This window comes from Polyodon spathula, chromosome 7 (genome assembly GCF_017654505.1).
Source record: "Polyodon spathula isolate WHYD16114869_AA chromosome 7, ASM1765450v1, whole genome shotgun sequence".
Lineage (NCBI taxonomy): Eukaryota > Metazoa > Chordata > Actinopteri > Acipenseriformes > Polyodontidae > Polyodon > Polyodon spathula.
Window position 1 is genome coordinate 14,956,650 of NC_054540.1, and position 18,851 is coordinate 14,975,500.

Here is an 18,851-nt window from a genome sequence, read left to right on the forward strand (position 1 = left end):
AATATGAAACTACTACTAGAGTGTTGCAATATATATATATATATATATATATATATATATATATATATATCTATATATATATATATATCACACCGTTTGTGGGATCTGTCATGGAACAAATACTGCACAGAAACAGCAAGGGAATGTGAGTTTATCTTCAAACTAGGAACTTTGGAACCTCTTAAAATGAACATTCTATTCTGATAATCATGACATCATTCTAAAAACTCTTGAAAAATAACAAGTTTACTGCACTGTGTTTACTTTTTCTTCTACACAGCTGAAGAAGGGCTTTTGACTGAAATGTCATGAAAGAAATTATTTGTACATCCCAAAAGATCCATGGAGGTACACTGTAACATGAAGTAGTCAAGAGACGCCCAGTTTCTTTCATCATTTCAAAGTAGGCTATGTATCTGGCAATTATTAATTGAGCTGTATTTAAGACATTAAGAGAGTTTGCGCCCTCACCTCAATTATAAATACAACTAGGATAAAGATAAGAACCAAAACAAGGTTTCTATTAGATGTGGTGTATCGAAGGTAAGTGCTCCATGCGGTCCTCTCATTGCGGCCTTCATGATCTTCAATAAAACATTCCTAGAATCGGAAAAGAAAAAGGGAAAAAGCACCAAATATAGGTCACCAGGTTGGTAACGAGGAAATGACTAAATGAGAATATTTTCACATCAGAATCCTCAGTTGGCTAATACTTTTTTTACATTAGTTAAATATCTCGAAGAATGTGTTTAGATTCACAAATACTGTACACTGCTCAAGAAAACAAGAAGTTGTACAATGCGCAAAAACAGAATATTGACTTGAGCTTTTTTACAAATGTTGAGAGAACTTCAGTATGCTATTGCCAATGTGCTGTATACTTGGGCTACAATATTCTATAGCACACTGTACCATGGAGTAGCATGCAAGAGGCTGCATTATACAAGACATTGAACCCAAAGCAGTTCAGTCATGCACGTTTCAGAAAAATATAAATATATGATGCACATATACAGTGTTTAAATCTTATTTCCACCACAGCCATCAATGTGAATCAAACCTTTACACAGCTGAAGTAGTACAGAAAAGATAACTCAAAACAGTAGACCAGTAAATGAATCTAATATACTAAAAAGTATAATATCACCATTTTATTTGTTTTTCATGATAATAATAAACAAATATGGTTTAATTACTTATCCTAGGGTAGTCTATCTGTAAAGTCCCTTATGGAAAAAAATAATAATAATAATTTTTAATATATGGTAGAAAAGTATGATCCTTACATTTTTCATATATAGAAATTGGCCCCTTTTTTATATATTTAAAATATATGGGATATATTATAAATATAGTTTAGTCTGTAATCCATATATTTATTTTATAAGTTAAAAATATATGGTACACCATATATTTACATTAGTCTGTAATCCATATAAAATAAATATATAGATTACCAACTAAATATATATTTTAAATATATCCCATAAAGAGTTGGCAATTTGTTCTAAAATGCAAATATTTAAACTCTTCTCTATAAAATAGCATTCTAAAAAAGGCAAACATTCACTTAATTTTTTTTGTTTTTATTATTTTATGAAAAAAAATGCGAATGAACACTATTGTATTGACTTGTATTGCCTTAACCCTGACTTAATAAAAAGAAGAAAAAATACCTTTAAATCTTCTTCGTTGATGTCTTCGCTCACATCAAAGCTGCTGTCTTTAGATAAGCGTCTTGCATAAATGTCCAGCTCTGTAGCAAGTGAGCTCTGGGGAGCAATGGACATTCTTTGCTGAAATGTAGTGTTTCGCCGAGCTTGGTGCCCTTGTTTCTGAGCGCCAGTCATAAAGGCCAGCACTGACTGTCGCCTCTGTCCACGAATGGTTGGATCTGTGTTTAGTAAGTTACTCCTTGGTATCCCCCCTTCTCCCGGCTCAGAGTCCGGGACGAAAGACAGCTTTCGTTCCCCGGCCTCACTCAAAGTGTCCTCTCCTACACTTGAGAACTTCCTGCCAGCAGTAAGAGGATTAATAATGAGAGATGACTTCCTCTTCTCATTTAATTCTGCCCCTGGTTGTTTAAGTGACTGCCTCACAGGATCAGCACGGAAGCCTGCTTCGCTGTCGACTGAGCAACGGCGAAGGGTTTCTGTCAGGATGGAGGTTCTTCTTTCTGAATTGAAATTGTCGTAGGCCTGCAAGCCCATGAGCAGCGAGCTGAAGTCCGGCTTCTGGCTTTGTAGCTCAGTGAAGGTACCATAGAAATAGCACTGGCCATTGTGCAGCAGCAAGATCTTGTCAGCCTTTTTTAGGTGCTCCAGCTTTGATGTGACCAGAATACGAGTTTTGTTGGCCATCAGAGTGCAAATGCATCTGAAAACACAAATAAAGTGGATGACATAGTTTACTGTCAAGGTGTGACAATATTTATTAATTTAATAGTTGTTTCTGCATGCCTGAATAATGTATTTTACCAATGTATGTATTAATGTATTAATTAGGTTACCTGTTAAGTGCACTATACGTGTCATTACTGTGTAATTTAGTACTTGTGTGGTTATAGCTGAAAAGTATAGCTTATTTATTAAGTTGATGAAAAATATAAATATCTTGACCTGCCCTAAATCATAAGAAAATGTGATTAAGCATAGTAAAGTCACGGTAAAGCAGAGAGAGATTTAGTCAGGTATACTGGAAATCTATGGGACACTATGGTCATGGAAAAAGCAAGGTAGAACTTCAAAATTATTATGCAAATATATGATTGTAATATCTTGGGAGGAGGTGTATAAAGACTGGTGAAATGCACATGTAAATAGTTACAAAAACAGAAATGCCTTTCAAATATGTCCTTCTCGGTCAGGATGTCCAGATGGCTAAAAGGTGAATCCAATAGATATAGATCAGCGTCTTTATACACGGCTCTACAGATGGAAGAGAAACGGTGATGTCTGTTAATGACTGTACAAGATACTGCAGCTTACCTGTTTTACCAAGCAAGCAATCTACATTCTTTTTTTTCACAGGATGTAGTATGAAGACATTGAGAAAGACTTCTAGTTGAAATTCCAAACAAGTTTATGAGTTTCTTTTAGTATTCTTTGATACTCTTTTCCTTAGAATAGGAGACGCTGTGGAGTATATTGTTTAAAACAGTCTGGGCCATTAGTGAAATAATATTTTTAGGTCTCAGTTCAGTCCCTGATGAACATAAGTTTAACAACAATAATCAGTTGAATTATGTGACACAGTTAGCACCCCACTGTGTAAATCAATTACCATGTTACACTAAAGTGTGGATGATCTTTCCAGGTGCATTGGCATACAAGTGATTTTTATACAGCCAAAACGTTATGGAATTGAATTCTGTGTAGAGATGAAATGGCCATTCACTGCTGTACATGTCATTCAGAATGGTGTGCAAGACAGCTAACTGCTCCTTTAGAAAATCACAATGTGGATAAAACGTATTCCTTTAAATCATGAAAATCTTTTAAAAAATGAAATAAGGAAAACAATTTAACCTGGCCAAGGAGATCCTGGCACGCTGTCCACCACTTAATGTGACCCCACCGTCTCCAAGCACAGTGCCATCTTTCTCTGGGAGCAGTGCAAGGTCCTGTAAAAATACACACCCCCAAACAGAAATTAAACCTCATGTCACCATAAAATGAACAGCGTACCATTTGCAAGCTGCTAATTTTTAAGGAAGTTTATTCCACCTTTTTATTGTTTAATCTCTTGTCTTTTATGGTCTCTGATATTTACTCTCTGTTAAACATTGCCTTGCAGAATTGCTTAGTGTTTGATTTGACACGAAAATATAAATGCTCCTCTGTATCCCTTTATCTTGCATTTTTTACAGGCCCCCAAGACAATTGCCATGATGTTATTTATTTAATAGGGTAAAAGCAAACATTCCTTGAGTTGGTTTTGCTCTTTAGTATTATGCTTGATCACAATCACAATAATATTATTTTTGCCAACTGTTGTGATTTTCAATTGTAGCTTAGTGGCTCAGCAGTGGTAATATTCTGGTCATAAAGCAGCCAATGACATTTCAAAATATTTTCAATGGAATGTTTTTCATTTGGAATTTTCTCATGTCCAATAGAACCTCAAAGTTAAATAAGATACACTACCATTGTTACATTCTCAGAATGTAACGTGAATTGAAAGGTAACTAAGGATGACTCATCACAAGCGCTATCAGCAACTAAGTTACTAATCTAGCTCAACTTCCTGTGAAGAAACAAACAAATACAAAGTGTATTGATTACTCAGTAATTAAATACAAAAACAGCCTTTCTAAAAAACTTAAACTTAACGACACAAACTTGCAGTTTCAGCATGTCAGGCATTGTAACATTCATATCTACAAATCTAACATGCTGCCCTGTGAGGAAGTCTATGTCTTTATAATTATTGAAGCAAATAATAAAGAGAAGCAAACTCCCCCTATACCATTATATGCCATGGCTTTTTAAGTTACTTCCAAGCAACCCATTGTGAAATTAAAGTTGTTTTAACTATTTCTGAAAGAATTAATTTGTTTTTGCCAGGTTTGCTTCCTGAAGGTCACTATACATTTATGTTAGTTTATATTCCATTAGATTTTTTTAATTTCTGTGGGAATTTAACAAATGCAAGTCTCTCTGGTCATTTCTTACCAAAGCCTATCCCTGCACACATCAAAACTGATCAACATATTGATGTTGGTTATAGTGGGAGTTGAATCGCTAACTCATTAAGTTTTACTTTTACATAATTAAAGGAGAAGTTGACAAAATAGGAAAGAACCAACCCCACAATAACTGTAGGAGCTCTGAAAACAGAGAGTTTTAGCAATTCAAATTTGGTTTTCTATCAGTCAATGGCAAGGTTTATATGTAGTGTGAGAATTTCACATCTTTTTGCCATGCCCTTTCACAGTGCCAAATTTCAGTTTACATTCCCATTTAGTATGAATAATTGGGTTAGATATAGCTTGGAATTTAGAGTAACAAGTTTCCTTCCAGCATGTCAGTTTTCATGACGATATCTAAATAACAGGGGGGCTATGAAGATGAGTCTGGGGTCATGAAGAATTAGACAATCTCTGTAATCTTGTAACACTCTACATTAAATGGGGGTTGACATGCAGGATTTTAGTGTGAAAAAAATGCAAGATTTACTGTACGGCCACCATACACTGGTACCAATATGAAACAGGAAGGGATTCTGCACAGTATATATTTAAACTAGACATGGATTTGATTAGTGTGTCATGACACATTTTTAGGTCTTCAACAGGTTTCCACAGATTACTGCTGAATTGGAACAGCTCCAACAAACCCTGTTTATTTATACCATGTGGCCAAACTGTACACACAAAAGGCACACACAACTCACTAAATCATTATTATCATTTTCAAACTACCTCTTCAAGTTGGCAAGCCTTGACAACACTGGTATATCTGTATTTGTCATATGAGAGACCAAATATAATGTTCTCTTTAATGGTTCCAGGTATGATCCATGACATCTGAGGGGAGAAGGAGATGCGGCCGCTGTGCTTCGTAAATCCCTCCGACGGCTCCAGTTCTCCCATGATCATCATCAGAAGAGAGCTCTGAAGAAGAGCAATTATGGGAATGTATTACAGGCAAACTGAGGCTGCTTGCTATGGACCACTCACCACACTATCTTTATTGACATTTGATAGTATTTAAGCAGAATATTTAAAGAACTTCAGATTTAATTACACATAAGACCTTGTCTAAGTAAACCTGATTATTCAGTGTATAAATGAAGACCATAACATATAGACTATAAATAAATTATTGAACAGCTTATATAGTATCGCAAAGTTACAAAGAAGTCTTTTTTTTACACATTATTCTAGAATGGTCTATTGTGTGGTTAATAAGTAGCAGGCAGATTAGCATGCATTGTAATATATATAGGCAGAGTTAAGCTCAAAGAGCTAGCTGCCCAATGTTTTGATATGTTATACATCTCTTTCTCAAGGGAGCCTGTGTTTGAATCAAAACATTAGAGGTGTTTGACGGCATGACAACATACTTGTTATTGTTTATATTCAAATCCATGATTTATTCTTATATATATACACAACAACAACAAGTATGTTGTCATGCCGTCAAACACCTATAAATACCTCCAATGTTTTGATTCAAACACAGGCTCCCTTGAGAAAGATATGTATAACATATCGAAACGTTGTTTATTTGTGTATTTTTGTATGTGTGTGTGTGTGTTTTGCATTAAGTTATCTTACCTATATTATTAAAGTTTATCATTAACTTTTAGTACAATACTGGCTTTGAGATTAATTCGGGACAAAAAGCCTGTATCAATCACTCTGAAGACAGCAGTATTACAGCAAGCCCTTGGGAACTGAAACAGTCAGCAACCAATTCAGTGAGATCCATGTGTGATAGGCTTGTTTCTTACACATTTTGTGTCATCCAGGCAGCAATGCACATAGCAACATCTTAGTACTACAGTATGGAAGCACTGTATGTCCTGAGTAGTGGTGAAATAGAATGCCATGACAGTGTTACACAAAGTCAAAGCAAAGCATATGCAAATGTAAATCATTGTATGGAGACTGTTCAACCAGTACCACCAAAGCTTCAGCAGTAGAGTTAACTGAGGACTACCTTGCCTGAGCCTGTTGATCCAGCTACTGCCAACATCTTCCCCTTTTCCAAATGCAAGCTGATGTTTCTCAGGACAGGTGTTATGTACAGGGAGTAGTTGCTGAAGAACAGGCCATCCTCTCCATTGGGAATGTCACTTTGTTGCTTTACTTTTTCAAACAGCTCTCCTATAGCCTGATCAAGAGCAAAGAATAAGGATTAGATTATTATAATAAAGGATCGGAAGGGTACATCTGTAAGGGCATATGTGATTCAGGCAGTACTAAAGTGATGATAAAAAAGGACAGCCTTGGCAGTTTTAACATGCTGGAATGTTTTATGAATATGGCAAAAGATGTGTGTGGGGGGAGGGGGTCTTTTCTTTTGCTTATTAAAATTAATCCTCCAAAAATAATCTCTATTCTCTTGTGAAAGATTTCTGTTTACTGGATTCCATTCCCCTTTGAACTATTGGTAATTGAGACCTAAAGAAATCAACTACATTGATATGAAACAGTAAAGAACATTATAAGGTACATAGGGTCCCAAGAAGATATTTAATTGCTACACTACTGACCTCATCCCAAGATGCTGTTACATTCACCATTTCAACTTCTGTTGCTGAAAGATTGTAATCCAGTGCTTTATACTCATCTTTTTTAAGAAAGTCCTGCAAGATATTTTACAGAGTTTATAAATCATGCTTTTTACACTGAGTATAGTAAAATCTTACAGGTTTAATCTTATCAGGCCTATCTTGTTATTTTTAAGTAATTGCCACAAGTGCTGTGTTTGTCCTTTAGACCTATTAAAGCCACAACTGCTCACTGTATTCTATACAGATAGTGTTTCTGGGCAAAACATAATTAACAATGACAAGTCACCTTTCCCACAAACAAAGGGTTAAAGAGTAAGTAGCGGGGTTCTGAAAAACAGATAAATAACGTACCTGTAATTTTTTCTTTCATTGTTAACATCCTGAGAAATTTGTGCACTTATAACTTTAAAGTGTGGCCGCTCTAGTGCACTGATAGTGTAAGGACTATTGTCCACATTGTCAAACAGGTAACACAGCAATAATGATCCATCGTGTGGTGCGGAACAGAAAAGCCAGAACATTTATGTTTTTTTTTCTTTTTTTATATATATATCGCTCTTCCTGCAGTGATTTAGAGGACAGATTTCAAGCCCCAGTGTACTGGAGAATCCATTTTTTTAAAAAAAAAGAGCTTAGAAACAGACTTTAAAGTTTTAAGTGTCAGGATGTTAACAATGAAAAGAAAAAACAAAATACAGGTACATTATTTAAACAGTTGTAGCAACACGTGGGGACATGTAACGCCATATTTTTTTGAAAACCCACTACTTCTCTTTAATTGTAAATGTTCTTCAATAGTGATTTCCATCATACTGAGCTAATGTACAGGGTCAGAATATCATCAAAATAAGTATTTAAGTGGTAGGCAAAAATTGAAGATGGAGATATAAGCTTTTTGTGTCAAACTTTGTGATGTGGATTTGACAAACATGCTAAACATGCTTCATATTGGGTCATCCATTTTCTCAAACTTTAACCCCTAGCCACATCAAACAAAACAGATTTTGCTAAAACACAGACACACACACACACACATACAACTGCATTAATGACTAGCCTTCTTTACAGTTTATTGGAACATTTCATGATATACCTCAATCTTCTGGATAACTCTCAGGGAATCATACCACATTTGCACAGACCCAGGAAACTGCCTGGTGATAGTCATTCGGAGGATCATGCAGTAGGACAAGGTGGTGAATATTCTGCGAAGGATTATTCCATGACTGAGAGCAAAGGGCACCACAGACACAATGACTGCGAGAAAGGCAGAGAAGAAAAAGGCTGCACTGTTGAAGTATCTGAGGTAAGCAGTCTTTCTGGTGAGCTTCACCTCAGCCCTGTTACAAGGTAAAAACAAATACACTACATGTCATACTACTGCACTAGCTTTGTGTTACTTCCTGTAGTCAACACAGACTTGCGGTCAAGTGGTTCGGAAACAAAATAAAGGACTTTACTACTTTTGCCTCACAGGAATAGGAATCATAGAAATCTTAGTAAAGTTTTGATATCTGTTACTGCTCAGGTAATATAAAGGGTTATTGGTATAAAATTGCATTGATATAAAGAAAACTACTTTACCCTTGTGTTAACATTCAGTAAAGATAATAATAATAATAATACACCCACACCTTATTTTTCTGTGACTCCCTTATTTTTCTTCTCTCACAACAATTATATTTCAATTAAATGCATTTGAAACAAATTTGAAGTCATCACCTGGGGGGAAATTTAAAAAGGTTACACACAGTAAAAGGTTACACACAGTTATTAAACTTACTGTCTGATGGCATCAATGATTTTTTCCATAGCCTCCTCCCAGCCATAAGCTTTTACTGAATGGAGGTTTTCAATAACTTCTGATGTAATTACCAGCCTTTCACTGATTTTTCCTGCCCTCAGAGTTCTTGAGAAAAGAAAGAAAATAAGCCTGTTAACAAATTATGATAACAAATTAAGTTTAACAAGCTGCCCTATTTGATTTATGCTGTGGGTGCCTTACTAGTATGTACCAACAAAGGTTTCACAGTAAATCTAAGGACACACAATAATTATTTCCCAATGTAGGTAAGTAGTGAAGGCACTTGTAAGGATTCAATGGACTATACTTTGTATATCTTGGGAACCAATCCTGAAATTGATAAACCTTGCACGTGAATTTGTTTGGACAGCCTCTTGTGAATGCAAGTCCAAACAATCACATGTATGTCACATGTATCCTTGTTTTGAATTATTTAAACATGTGTTACCTGTAGTGCTCAATCCTTTGGGAAAGACAGGCTTGGATAATGGCAAGAAGAGTCAGAGCTGCCAGTGCAGAAAATGCAGAGGCCCCAACCAGCTCCCAGATAAATCCCATCAGCAGAATACACTGCAGTGGTGCAATCCAAATAAAGTGTGCCAATGCAAGACCCTTAAAATTGAACAACAGCACACAAAAAAAAAAAATTAACTGCACACAGTTAATAAAGCACTACTGTAGATGATATAACAAATAATGTAGAAACCGTTAAGCAGAGCAAATATCAGTGACGGAATCCAGGGTGCATGTGTAATCTAAGTGATAATTACTTTGGGGCAATCGCAATGTGTATCAGCATTCGGCATGTGAACTCTACTTTTGGAGAAGTACAAAGTTCAGCTTTCACTTCTCAGGCTCTATATTTTTCATACCACTTGTGATCTTTTTGGATGGTGGAGGTTGAACTACAATTGGAAGTTTGTAGTGAAAGGTATTCTCTGAGGTGATATTAACAATATATTATTCATATAATCTAAGTGAACACACTCCTGTGCAGTAAAAAAAAGATTCAGACTGGATATCTGTAGCAACTAGGAGTTTATAAGTGTGTGTGCTCTCAGATTCAGAAACGGCACTGTCAAATACAGATGACTTACACATAGGTGCATTACAATTGCACAAGAACCTAAATCCAACTAATTAAAGGAAATTAACTACATCTCTGTATCGTGAGATTTGCATTTTGCTGAATAGTCTGCAATACCTGAGGTAAACTTACAACATTATTGAAAGGACAGCATGTGTGTGTATACATAAACGTTCAACCTGCAACCTGTTATTTGTTTTTTCAGCTGCAAAATTCTTACCATGACTTTATAAACATGATTATAGACTGCTCAGGATCTTTCAGCCAATCAGAGTGCATGTTTTCTGGGTGTGTTAAGTAACTGAGCGGCTCAGAGCGAGTAGTTTTTCGCTCACTCGGATCCCTAATGAAATCTGCTTTGAAGCGCTCCGAGCTGCTCAGGGGGAGCAGAACTGTGCATGCCGTTAAGTTGGTTCTTTCACTGAGCTGCTCATGAACCCTATTCATGATATCAACATGTGCCATTTTTACTGTGCTGTATTCTCCATATCAGCATGATTGATGTCACTTGCTTTAAAAAAAAAACATACCTGAGGCAACTCTCAGAATATGATTCAACTGCAAACTGCTGCGTACCTCAGCCACCCAACGGCATTCTCTTAAATCAACCTTTTCCCCTTTTTCAATGAAATTGACAATGGACTATCAGGGCTACTCAACCCTACTGATTAATTGGACCAATTTAGCGTCTAATAAGTACAATTGGTCAAATTAAGTAATTTAGGGTACAGTTGGAACAAAAGTCAGGAGGGACAGCGGTCCTCCAGGGCCAGTAATGAACAGAAAATAAATCTAGCTGGATTTTAAACTTGTATATTAATGATAAAGCAGGCCTAGAACAGAGTTATAGGACGTGAATGTTTGTGTAAAGGTTATATCAACAATCACAGGGCTGTCATGTCTGCTATACACAGACGTTTGCCATCCTATAATATATAATAAAATAAACACCATACCTCATCAAACTTGTTGAGATTGTTAGACATCAGGCTAATTAGCTGACCGGTGCTAATTGTATCTAGGACTCTACTGGACAGCTTTAGAGTCTGTAAGAACAAACACAACAATGAAGTCAGGTATTGTAGTTAATAGTTAAATGAACAATATATGTAAAACAAGATTTTATTTGCATTATGAGAAAGTTTGAAAAATGGGAAGATGTCAGCTTTTTGCTATAAAAAATGATTCTTCAGCTTGTTGTGAACCTACCACCATTGCTGACCTAGGGTAATTACAGGTATTTAAGCAAGTAGCTTCAAATAAAAACTTTTTTTTTTTTATTATTACAATTATTTTTCTCAAATATTGTAGTTAAGTTTTTGCTGAGGTGCTTAAAAGGTGACTGTTCAGTTCAAGTTGTCTGCATTAGACATATATAAACAGGCTAGATCAGCCAAAGAGGCTTTTATTTCAGCATCCAGAGAAGCGTTACCTTTTTGTAAATTAAGCTAAACAAAGCTATTCTGATCTGCATTCCCAGATGATGAAGACCAAAGATGGCAGGATGCAGCAGGAACATCCTTGCAATGAAAAGTAAGGAGAGGCCGAAGGCCAGGTAGAATCCCATCTGCCGTTCCTCTTCATGAGCTGGATCATAAGAAGCTATTATTCTTCCCAGGAGCTGGGGCTGTACAGATTTTGATGCTTCCTGTTAGTGCAACAAACAAACAAACGTTAGGTTACTTACGGTAACCCTGGTTCCCTGAAAGAGAAGATGACCACCAATGACATTATGTATAGGATATGCCTGCCCATTGGGTAGGTATTGCAGAGCTCTCTATACCAGAGCTACCGATAGGCCCCTTCCTACAATGACGCACTCGGTCCCGCCCAACAAGGGATTAAAAGCGTCACTCTGAGTCTGTGAGGGCGAATCTGTGACGGCAACCGATGTGACCTCGCGGTTGGTGGTCGTCTTCTCTTTCAGGGAACCAGGGTTACAGTTTATCTTAACGTAGTAAATTAAGTAAGTAACCTAACATTCCCTTTCAATTCAAAGACAGCCACCAATGACATTATGTATTGGATAATGTATACCAGAGCAGTCTCAATGCCCGCACTGGGAAGAGGAAAGTCAATCTCTCATCCTCCATTGAAAAAAACAGGAGTGGATGGAAGGACTCCAGTTCCACAGACAGATTAATGTGGAAGACTGTGATCACCTTTGGGAGGAAAGCACGGTTAGTGTGCAGAGACACCCTGCTACCATCCTCCTAAATATTCATGCAGGAGCTGTGCATGGACAGTGCCTGCAGCTCACTGATCCACTTAGCGGAGGTGATAGCCACGATGAAGGCTGTCTTCATAGACAAATCCATCAACTCTATGGAGTATATGGGCTCAAATTGGTTTTCGTGAGAGCCTCCAGTACAATATCAAGGCTCCATTCAGGGAGAACAGTCATCCTGGGAGGGTGTAATCGTCGAGTGATTTTAAGAAATTGGGTAGCCAAGAAATGCGCATCTGAAGACACCAAATCTACGGGGATATGGCATGCAGAAATAGTCGCTAAATACAACTTCAAGGTGACCTACCAGCATCAAGCAGTTCTTGCACAAACTGTAAGATAACTGGCATACGGCAAGGGATTGGGTCATGGCTTCTAGCCAGATACCGAGCTTGAAAATACTTTAATTTGTAGGTACACAACAACTTAGTAGAGTCTGCCCTAGTGTTCTGCAAGGTACCCATAACCACTGCTCTCTTTCAGGGGCCAGACCCATAGCCAGAACCTGCCCGATTCCAGGTGCCAAAGAGTGCCTCTCGTCTGATCTCCCAGGGCTGGCCGTGTAACAGCTAGCACAGGGTCGAGAACCAGGTTCTCCTTGGCCACTTGGGCCACTAGAAGAACTGATGCCTCCTCTGACTGGACCTTTTCGAGAAAGGCCGGGAGCAGTGGTATAGGCGGGAAAGCGTTCGGACATGTCGGGTCTCTGGCTAAGCCTCCCACCAGCGAGGCCTTGACCAGGGGACCGGCAGAAATGGTGCAGCGTGACCCATCAGAGTCCGACAGTGGTGGAGCGCTGGCTTCCGAAGCCACATCAAAGCTAGGTTACACCTTGGCAGGGGGTTCAAGCTCCCCTCCTACCTCCATGCTGAAGAAGAAGGAGGCTCTGTCCCAGGAGGGTGCTATCAAGTGCGTATCCTCCTGTGTCGGCTGGGGCGCTTCTTCCTGTTCACCCTGATCTCCCCTGGGGGAGGGAGGGTAGGGTATTTGGGGCTGGGTTTGAGCTGGGGCAAGCTGAAGCTTGAAACAAGCGCTCCAGGACATGGGCCATTTGTGCCTTGAGGACCATAATGTCCCTGGCCTGTTTAGACCGCTTCACCCTTCTCACCTGTGGGGATGGGGAGTGACTACAGGAGGCCTGTGTGCCAGGGATGTCCAGGGACAAAAGGTCTGTGGGACTCCAAGGAGGTGCTCTGGGGTTCCAAGAGCCTCTGAAAGTCTGGCCACTGAGGATGCGGAACTCACCCTCGTGGCCCTATCCAACCTGTTCTCCTTCACCCGGGGCTGAAAAGCTGCACAGATACTGCAGGCCACCTCTCTGTCAAGGGCCAAGGGGCATGTTGGATGCCCAGGCCAAGGTGGGCGGGTCTACGCAGCCGGCGAGGTCTACTCAACAGCCGGGATGCAATAATGCCTAGCCCCATGGAGGAAACACATGGCTGGAAGGGGCACTCGATAGCAGGGATGCATCAAGGCCTAGCCCCGTGGAGGAACAGACAACCACTCTTGACGGTGACTACACAGGCAGTCGCTCACACATAACAGACAGATAAGAAAGAGCAGCCTACCGCGCAAGTGAGGAGGCCGCTGAAAGACAGAAAGACAAAAGGCTCAGTCTTCATTTTGATTCTGGGAAAGCGGCGAGCCAGCTTTCAGCATGAATACAAGGGAAATACAACCAACTCGATTCGACTCGAGAAGCTCTTTTCTATCAATATGGTCAGCTGAACACAGAGGTTCCTACCGTACCGTCTTGAGAAGGAAAAAGAGAAACGGCTTCCTCAGAATGACGGCTTTAATCCCTCAGTGGGCGGGACCGAGTGCAACATCCTAGGAAGGGGCCTATCGGCAGTTCTGGTAGAGAGCTTAGCAATACCTACCCAATGGGCAGGCATATCCCATACATAATGTCATTGGTGGTCGTCTTCAAATTGGAAAGTTACATTTCATGGTGCCTTAGATGTTATTACAGCACATAACCCTGTTCAAGTCATACTGTAGGTATACATACACGTCCTGCCATGACAAACATGTTTAAATAAAGAAGAAAAAAGGAACAAAGTGGCAAGAATTGTAACAATTTTTTCAGCTTTTACTTCTGCAATGTGGGTTTACTCTGTATATATTTAAATTCATGTATATGTAAATTCATTCTACATTGGAACCATTTTTCCCATGGCCCCAAAATTACTCAATTTCTAAAGTACCGCTCACCCCAAGGTATAGGAGGATTCCATAAAAGACAAATTGCCAGAAAAAGCATCGTCGGATTGCTTTGAAGAGACTAGGGTTTTTCTTTGATGTTGCAAGCTCTCTGTCCCATTCTCTGCCAAAGACCAAAACAAGACCATTAAAACCTATGTAATAGTGTGTAAAGTGATTACATGACTTTCTGACATTTTTAGATTCACTCATATATAACCCAGGAGATTTGGCAAAGGTAACTTATTAGACAGTAGAGTGCATAGAGACCTTGAAAACCCAACCTTAACAAACTTGTTAATTGAATAAAAGTTCAAATTCCCACCAGACCACATTTTTGGCAGATTAAAAATGGCCATCCATATATCACCCAGTAGGGGGCTGGATTTAAAAGGTCATGTGCTATGCTTATTTAAAGAACTGCTGTGATCCAGAGACAAATAGGCAAATAAGGATTTTGGAGATCCTCCAAACAAGGGCAAAGATAGATCTTTTAGGCAGCACTTGTTTTTTGAGGGGTGCAGTGGTGGCATTTGAGACGGTCTGAGATTTAAACTTCAAACTTCCTTGTTTATGCTGTTAATTAAACATAAAGGCAATATATTTATGGGCACGCACATAAATTATCTGTTGTGCAACTCTAAAGACTACATGGGGTACAAAAGGCAATATATATATATATATATATATATATATATATATATATATATATATATATATATATAATATATTTGTTTAGCACACTACACTGTGTAAAACTGTCTATCAATTTCTGAGTCAGATATCTGCTGCATTTGGCAGTACCCATTAATAATGGGGTAACTTGCTGCCTTTCACTGGTAAACATTATGCCTGGAATCACTCAAGCTTATCAACATGCTCAGTTTTTAGTCTTTAAACACATATATACATAGTGAAATAACCACATTTCTATGGGCATATTGAGTTACAGTAACAAAGCATATCTTGTTTTTATCGTGTGTTAAGCATTGTGCACTGCCAGAGTTGCAATGCAAACAATCAGATATATGCCAAAGTAGATCTGTACATACCTTTCTAATTTCTCTGACAGCGTGTCTGCAGAATCACAAGATGACACCTTGTATATATCTGATATTTCTAATCTCTGCCTGTATCCTTTTCTTAAAATTGCTGATGGCCAGCTGTCAACAAAAAATAATATATATATATATATATATATATATATATATATATATATATATATATATATATATATATATATATACATACATACATACACACACACACACACACACACACACACACACACACACACACACACATATATATATATATATATATATATATATATATATATATATATATATATATATATATATACAATACAAATGCAAACCAAATTTTGTGTTAGACAATTCTATTTTGTATTGCTCAACTGATAAGTGCCTATAATGTCAGGTGGATAAATTCATGCTATCAGATGTTGACATACTTTAAATAAATAATACCGCAACAATAAACCGATTAATGTCAGGAAATGGTTAAAACTGTTAGGCAACGAGAGTAATACTTCCATCCCTGAAACCTTTGGATTATATATAATATTTATTCATATCTAAAATGTCATGTTAATAATGGAACATTGACACAACAGTTCTGCTTGACATGGAACAATAGTGCTTTCAAGGGGAGACCTTTATTGCTGTGTCACAATTATTGGGGCACTAATATAATGTAAGTGACTTTATCAAACCAGATACAATGCAAACTCTCTATATACTGTAGTTATTATTTTAGGCATTTAGGTTTTATATTGACTACATTAAATAGAATCCTGTCTCAGCCAAACTATTTTTTTTTTCAAACACACCACTGGTATTACAAACAGTAAACAAACCGCAGAGTCCTTAAATTATCCTTCCAAGTAGTTTCTCACCCTTTTTAATTGACATCAGTTTAATTTTACTTAAAAAAAATCAAGTAAAATGTAATTTATCATCCAAAGCATGTGAAAAGATGTACCACAGATTAATTAGTTAGACGTTAGTGCAGTCAATTTAATCCCGTCAAAATCTATGTTCTCAGTAAAATTGTCTAATTTGAGAGTTGGTCCAAAGAGGAATATCTTACCTAAGAATTTGACAGTAACCAATTCGTTTTTTTTTTTTTTTTTTTTTTTTTTTTTTTTTTTTGTTGTTGTTGTTTGTTTGTTTGTTTTTTTGTATGACAAACGATGCGCTCATTTAAATAGTCATTGGGTTCTTGCGGGTATAATGAGCTGGCATAATATTAAACCTAGAGACAGTAATGAAGTAAACAAGTAAGTACGGTTCCTATGAAAGCATTACAAAGTTAATGCACTATACTGTACATTTACTGCCGATTACTATTGCCGTATAGTTACGCATTATATAGTCAATGAAATGTTTGCACCTTACAGGATTTGATAGATGAGACGGAAGAGCCAGAGCTGTCCGCGAACAGGATGTCTATTTCTCAGCAGAAAATTAAGTAAAACTTTTCAGGAGTGTTCAGTCAGCAAGCACGTAGTCACATGTTGTCAGCTGCTCAGTAAAAATCAGTAATATCGATTTTTTTTTTTTTTTTTTAATAATCATTTCATACCTAAATTAATATGAAACTCGCACATCGCACATTGATCTTTTAAACATGTATGAGTTATCTGTTTAAATACTGTTTAAGTGAATGTCCGATACTGCAGCGAATTAGCACATAACAATAGGCACTCTAAAAATGTATTAATTCTTCAGAATAAATGGTTGCTTTTAAATAATTTGAGTGTATCAATTACAGGCATTAAATAGCTGAACCCCCTCCCTAAAAACTTGAACAAAGTTGTTCTTACCAGAATAAAAGTTTAGAGAAGAAGTTGGCATTTTCTAGAGGCGACCTCTGCATTATTGTAACGCGCTGGCTTCTTTTTTCGCACCTGAGAGTTGTGTTGATGACATGTCTGTTAACTGTCTATATTGAATCTGGCCACTTGTTTTTTCTCCACCTTATTCTATGTGCATCATGATGTCACTCATTTAATTGGCTCACCCAGGTTTCAGTCAGCGCACAGTGTAAGGGGCAAAACCAAACCTTTAACCAGTTGCAAATCTACCCGCATTAATCACTTCATAATAAACTCTTACCGTACTGCAGTGACAGCTCGTTTTGTCCTTAATTTTGAAACAGTATACAAACAATATGAAAGGAAAAAAAAATCAGCACAGGCTACAACTGGACATGTAAGTGTTATGGCACAATCCTTTGAAGATGTGTCTTTAGAGTAGCCTGCATTTTTTCGATTAATAAAAGAAAGATAACAAGAACATGTTAACATTCCTTCCCGAGAAACAAAAAAAAAAAAAGTTTCAGGATCAAAGGGATTATAAACAGTTTTTTTTTAATCAATATTTATTTTGTAACATTATGTATAGACCAAGAAAACAAATATGTTTCTAATTATACGTATAGTAGCACTGGATTAATAATTCCCATTGTGTTGAGCCAAATAAAACATTACTAGCTCACAATGCTGATACTCATATTCTTCACTTTACAGTGCTGAGGAATATGCATTTCTGTTCAACACAAGCACAATGTGAACATGTTTTTAATAAACCAGTATAGACATACCACTGAAAGTTAATTTGCACTTGATTTTGTAATTCTATATGTTAAAATGAACACAGTAATAGGCTCAAAAAAAGCCTGTTTGAAAATACTCCCCACAAGCCACCATAAAGGATAGCAGAGGTTTTATTGAAATGTTGGCTGCACTGACTCATAAAGTCCTAATATCTGCAAAGCAGAGTTGCACAAGGAAGTACAGTGAGCTAGAGAGCTGTTCATTCTTCATTCCACTAATATTTCAGTACAGGTACTTAAAAAAATGAATAAATACCAATCGAACGAACTTCATCTTTTAGGCGTTTAGGCTGTTTGGCTTTGCAAATTATTATCTTCACAAAAAAAAGCGCAAGTCATTTATAAAAATAAATAAATAAATAAATAAATAAAAGTCAAATCAGTTAAAACAGCTAACATTTCAATTTCATCTTAATCACCCAATAGTTTACTGATACCCTCTGTTATTCTCTGAAATCCTTACTGACACATTCAAATAAAAAAGTTCACAATCTCTTTCCTAAAAGACTACAACCCAACAATCATATTTAATTATATTGTGTTTCTTGTATTATTTCCCTTTAAATTAAACTGTATAAGTTAACCACTGCACCACTTATACCCTATACTAACCATGCACTGTGACACATTGTAAGTTCTTAAAAATCAAC

At 37.2% G+C, this 18,851-nt stretch overlaps 1 protein-coding gene across 4 annotated transcripts in view; it reads right to left on the reverse strand.

The window, feature by feature from the left end:
• The window catches only part of LOC121318222 (cystic fibrosis transmembrane conductance regulator-like), a 38,462-nt gene extending 20,941 nt beyond the window's left edge, over positions 1-17,521 (reverse strand). For all 4 annotated transcript variants that reach the window (XM_041254670.1, XM_041254671.1, XM_041254669.1 and 1 more), the window contains exons 1-15: positions 17,411-17,521; positions 15,615-15,725; positions 14,575-14,686; positions 11,566-11,781; positions 11,090-11,179; positions 9,495-9,658; positions 9,026-9,151; positions 8,336-8,582; positions 7,222-7,314; positions 6,666-6,839; positions 5,423-5,614; positions 3,528-3,622; positions 2,841-2,927; positions 1,677-2,376; positions 472-600 (exon numbers count right to left, since the gene is read on the reverse strand). In XM_041254670.1, the coding sequence (XP_041110604.1) occupies positions 472-600; positions 1,677-2,376; positions 2,841-2,927; positions 3,528-3,622; positions 5,423-5,614; positions 6,666-6,839; positions 7,222-7,314; positions 8,336-8,582; positions 9,026-9,151; positions 9,495-9,658; positions 11,090-11,179; positions 11,566-11,781; positions 14,575-14,686; positions 15,615-15,725; positions 17,411-17,463 (2,589 nt within the window). In that variant the 5' untranslated portion in view covers positions 17,464-17,521. The remainder of the gene's footprint in view (positions 1-471; positions 601-1,676; positions 2,377-2,840; positions 2,928-3,527; positions 3,623-5,422; positions 5,615-6,665; positions 6,840-7,221; positions 7,315-8,335; positions 8,583-9,025; positions 9,152-9,494; positions 9,659-11,089; positions 11,180-11,565; positions 11,782-14,574; positions 14,687-15,614; positions 15,726-17,410) is intronic.
• Between the last annotated feature and the right edge of the window lie 1,330 nt (positions 17,522-18,851).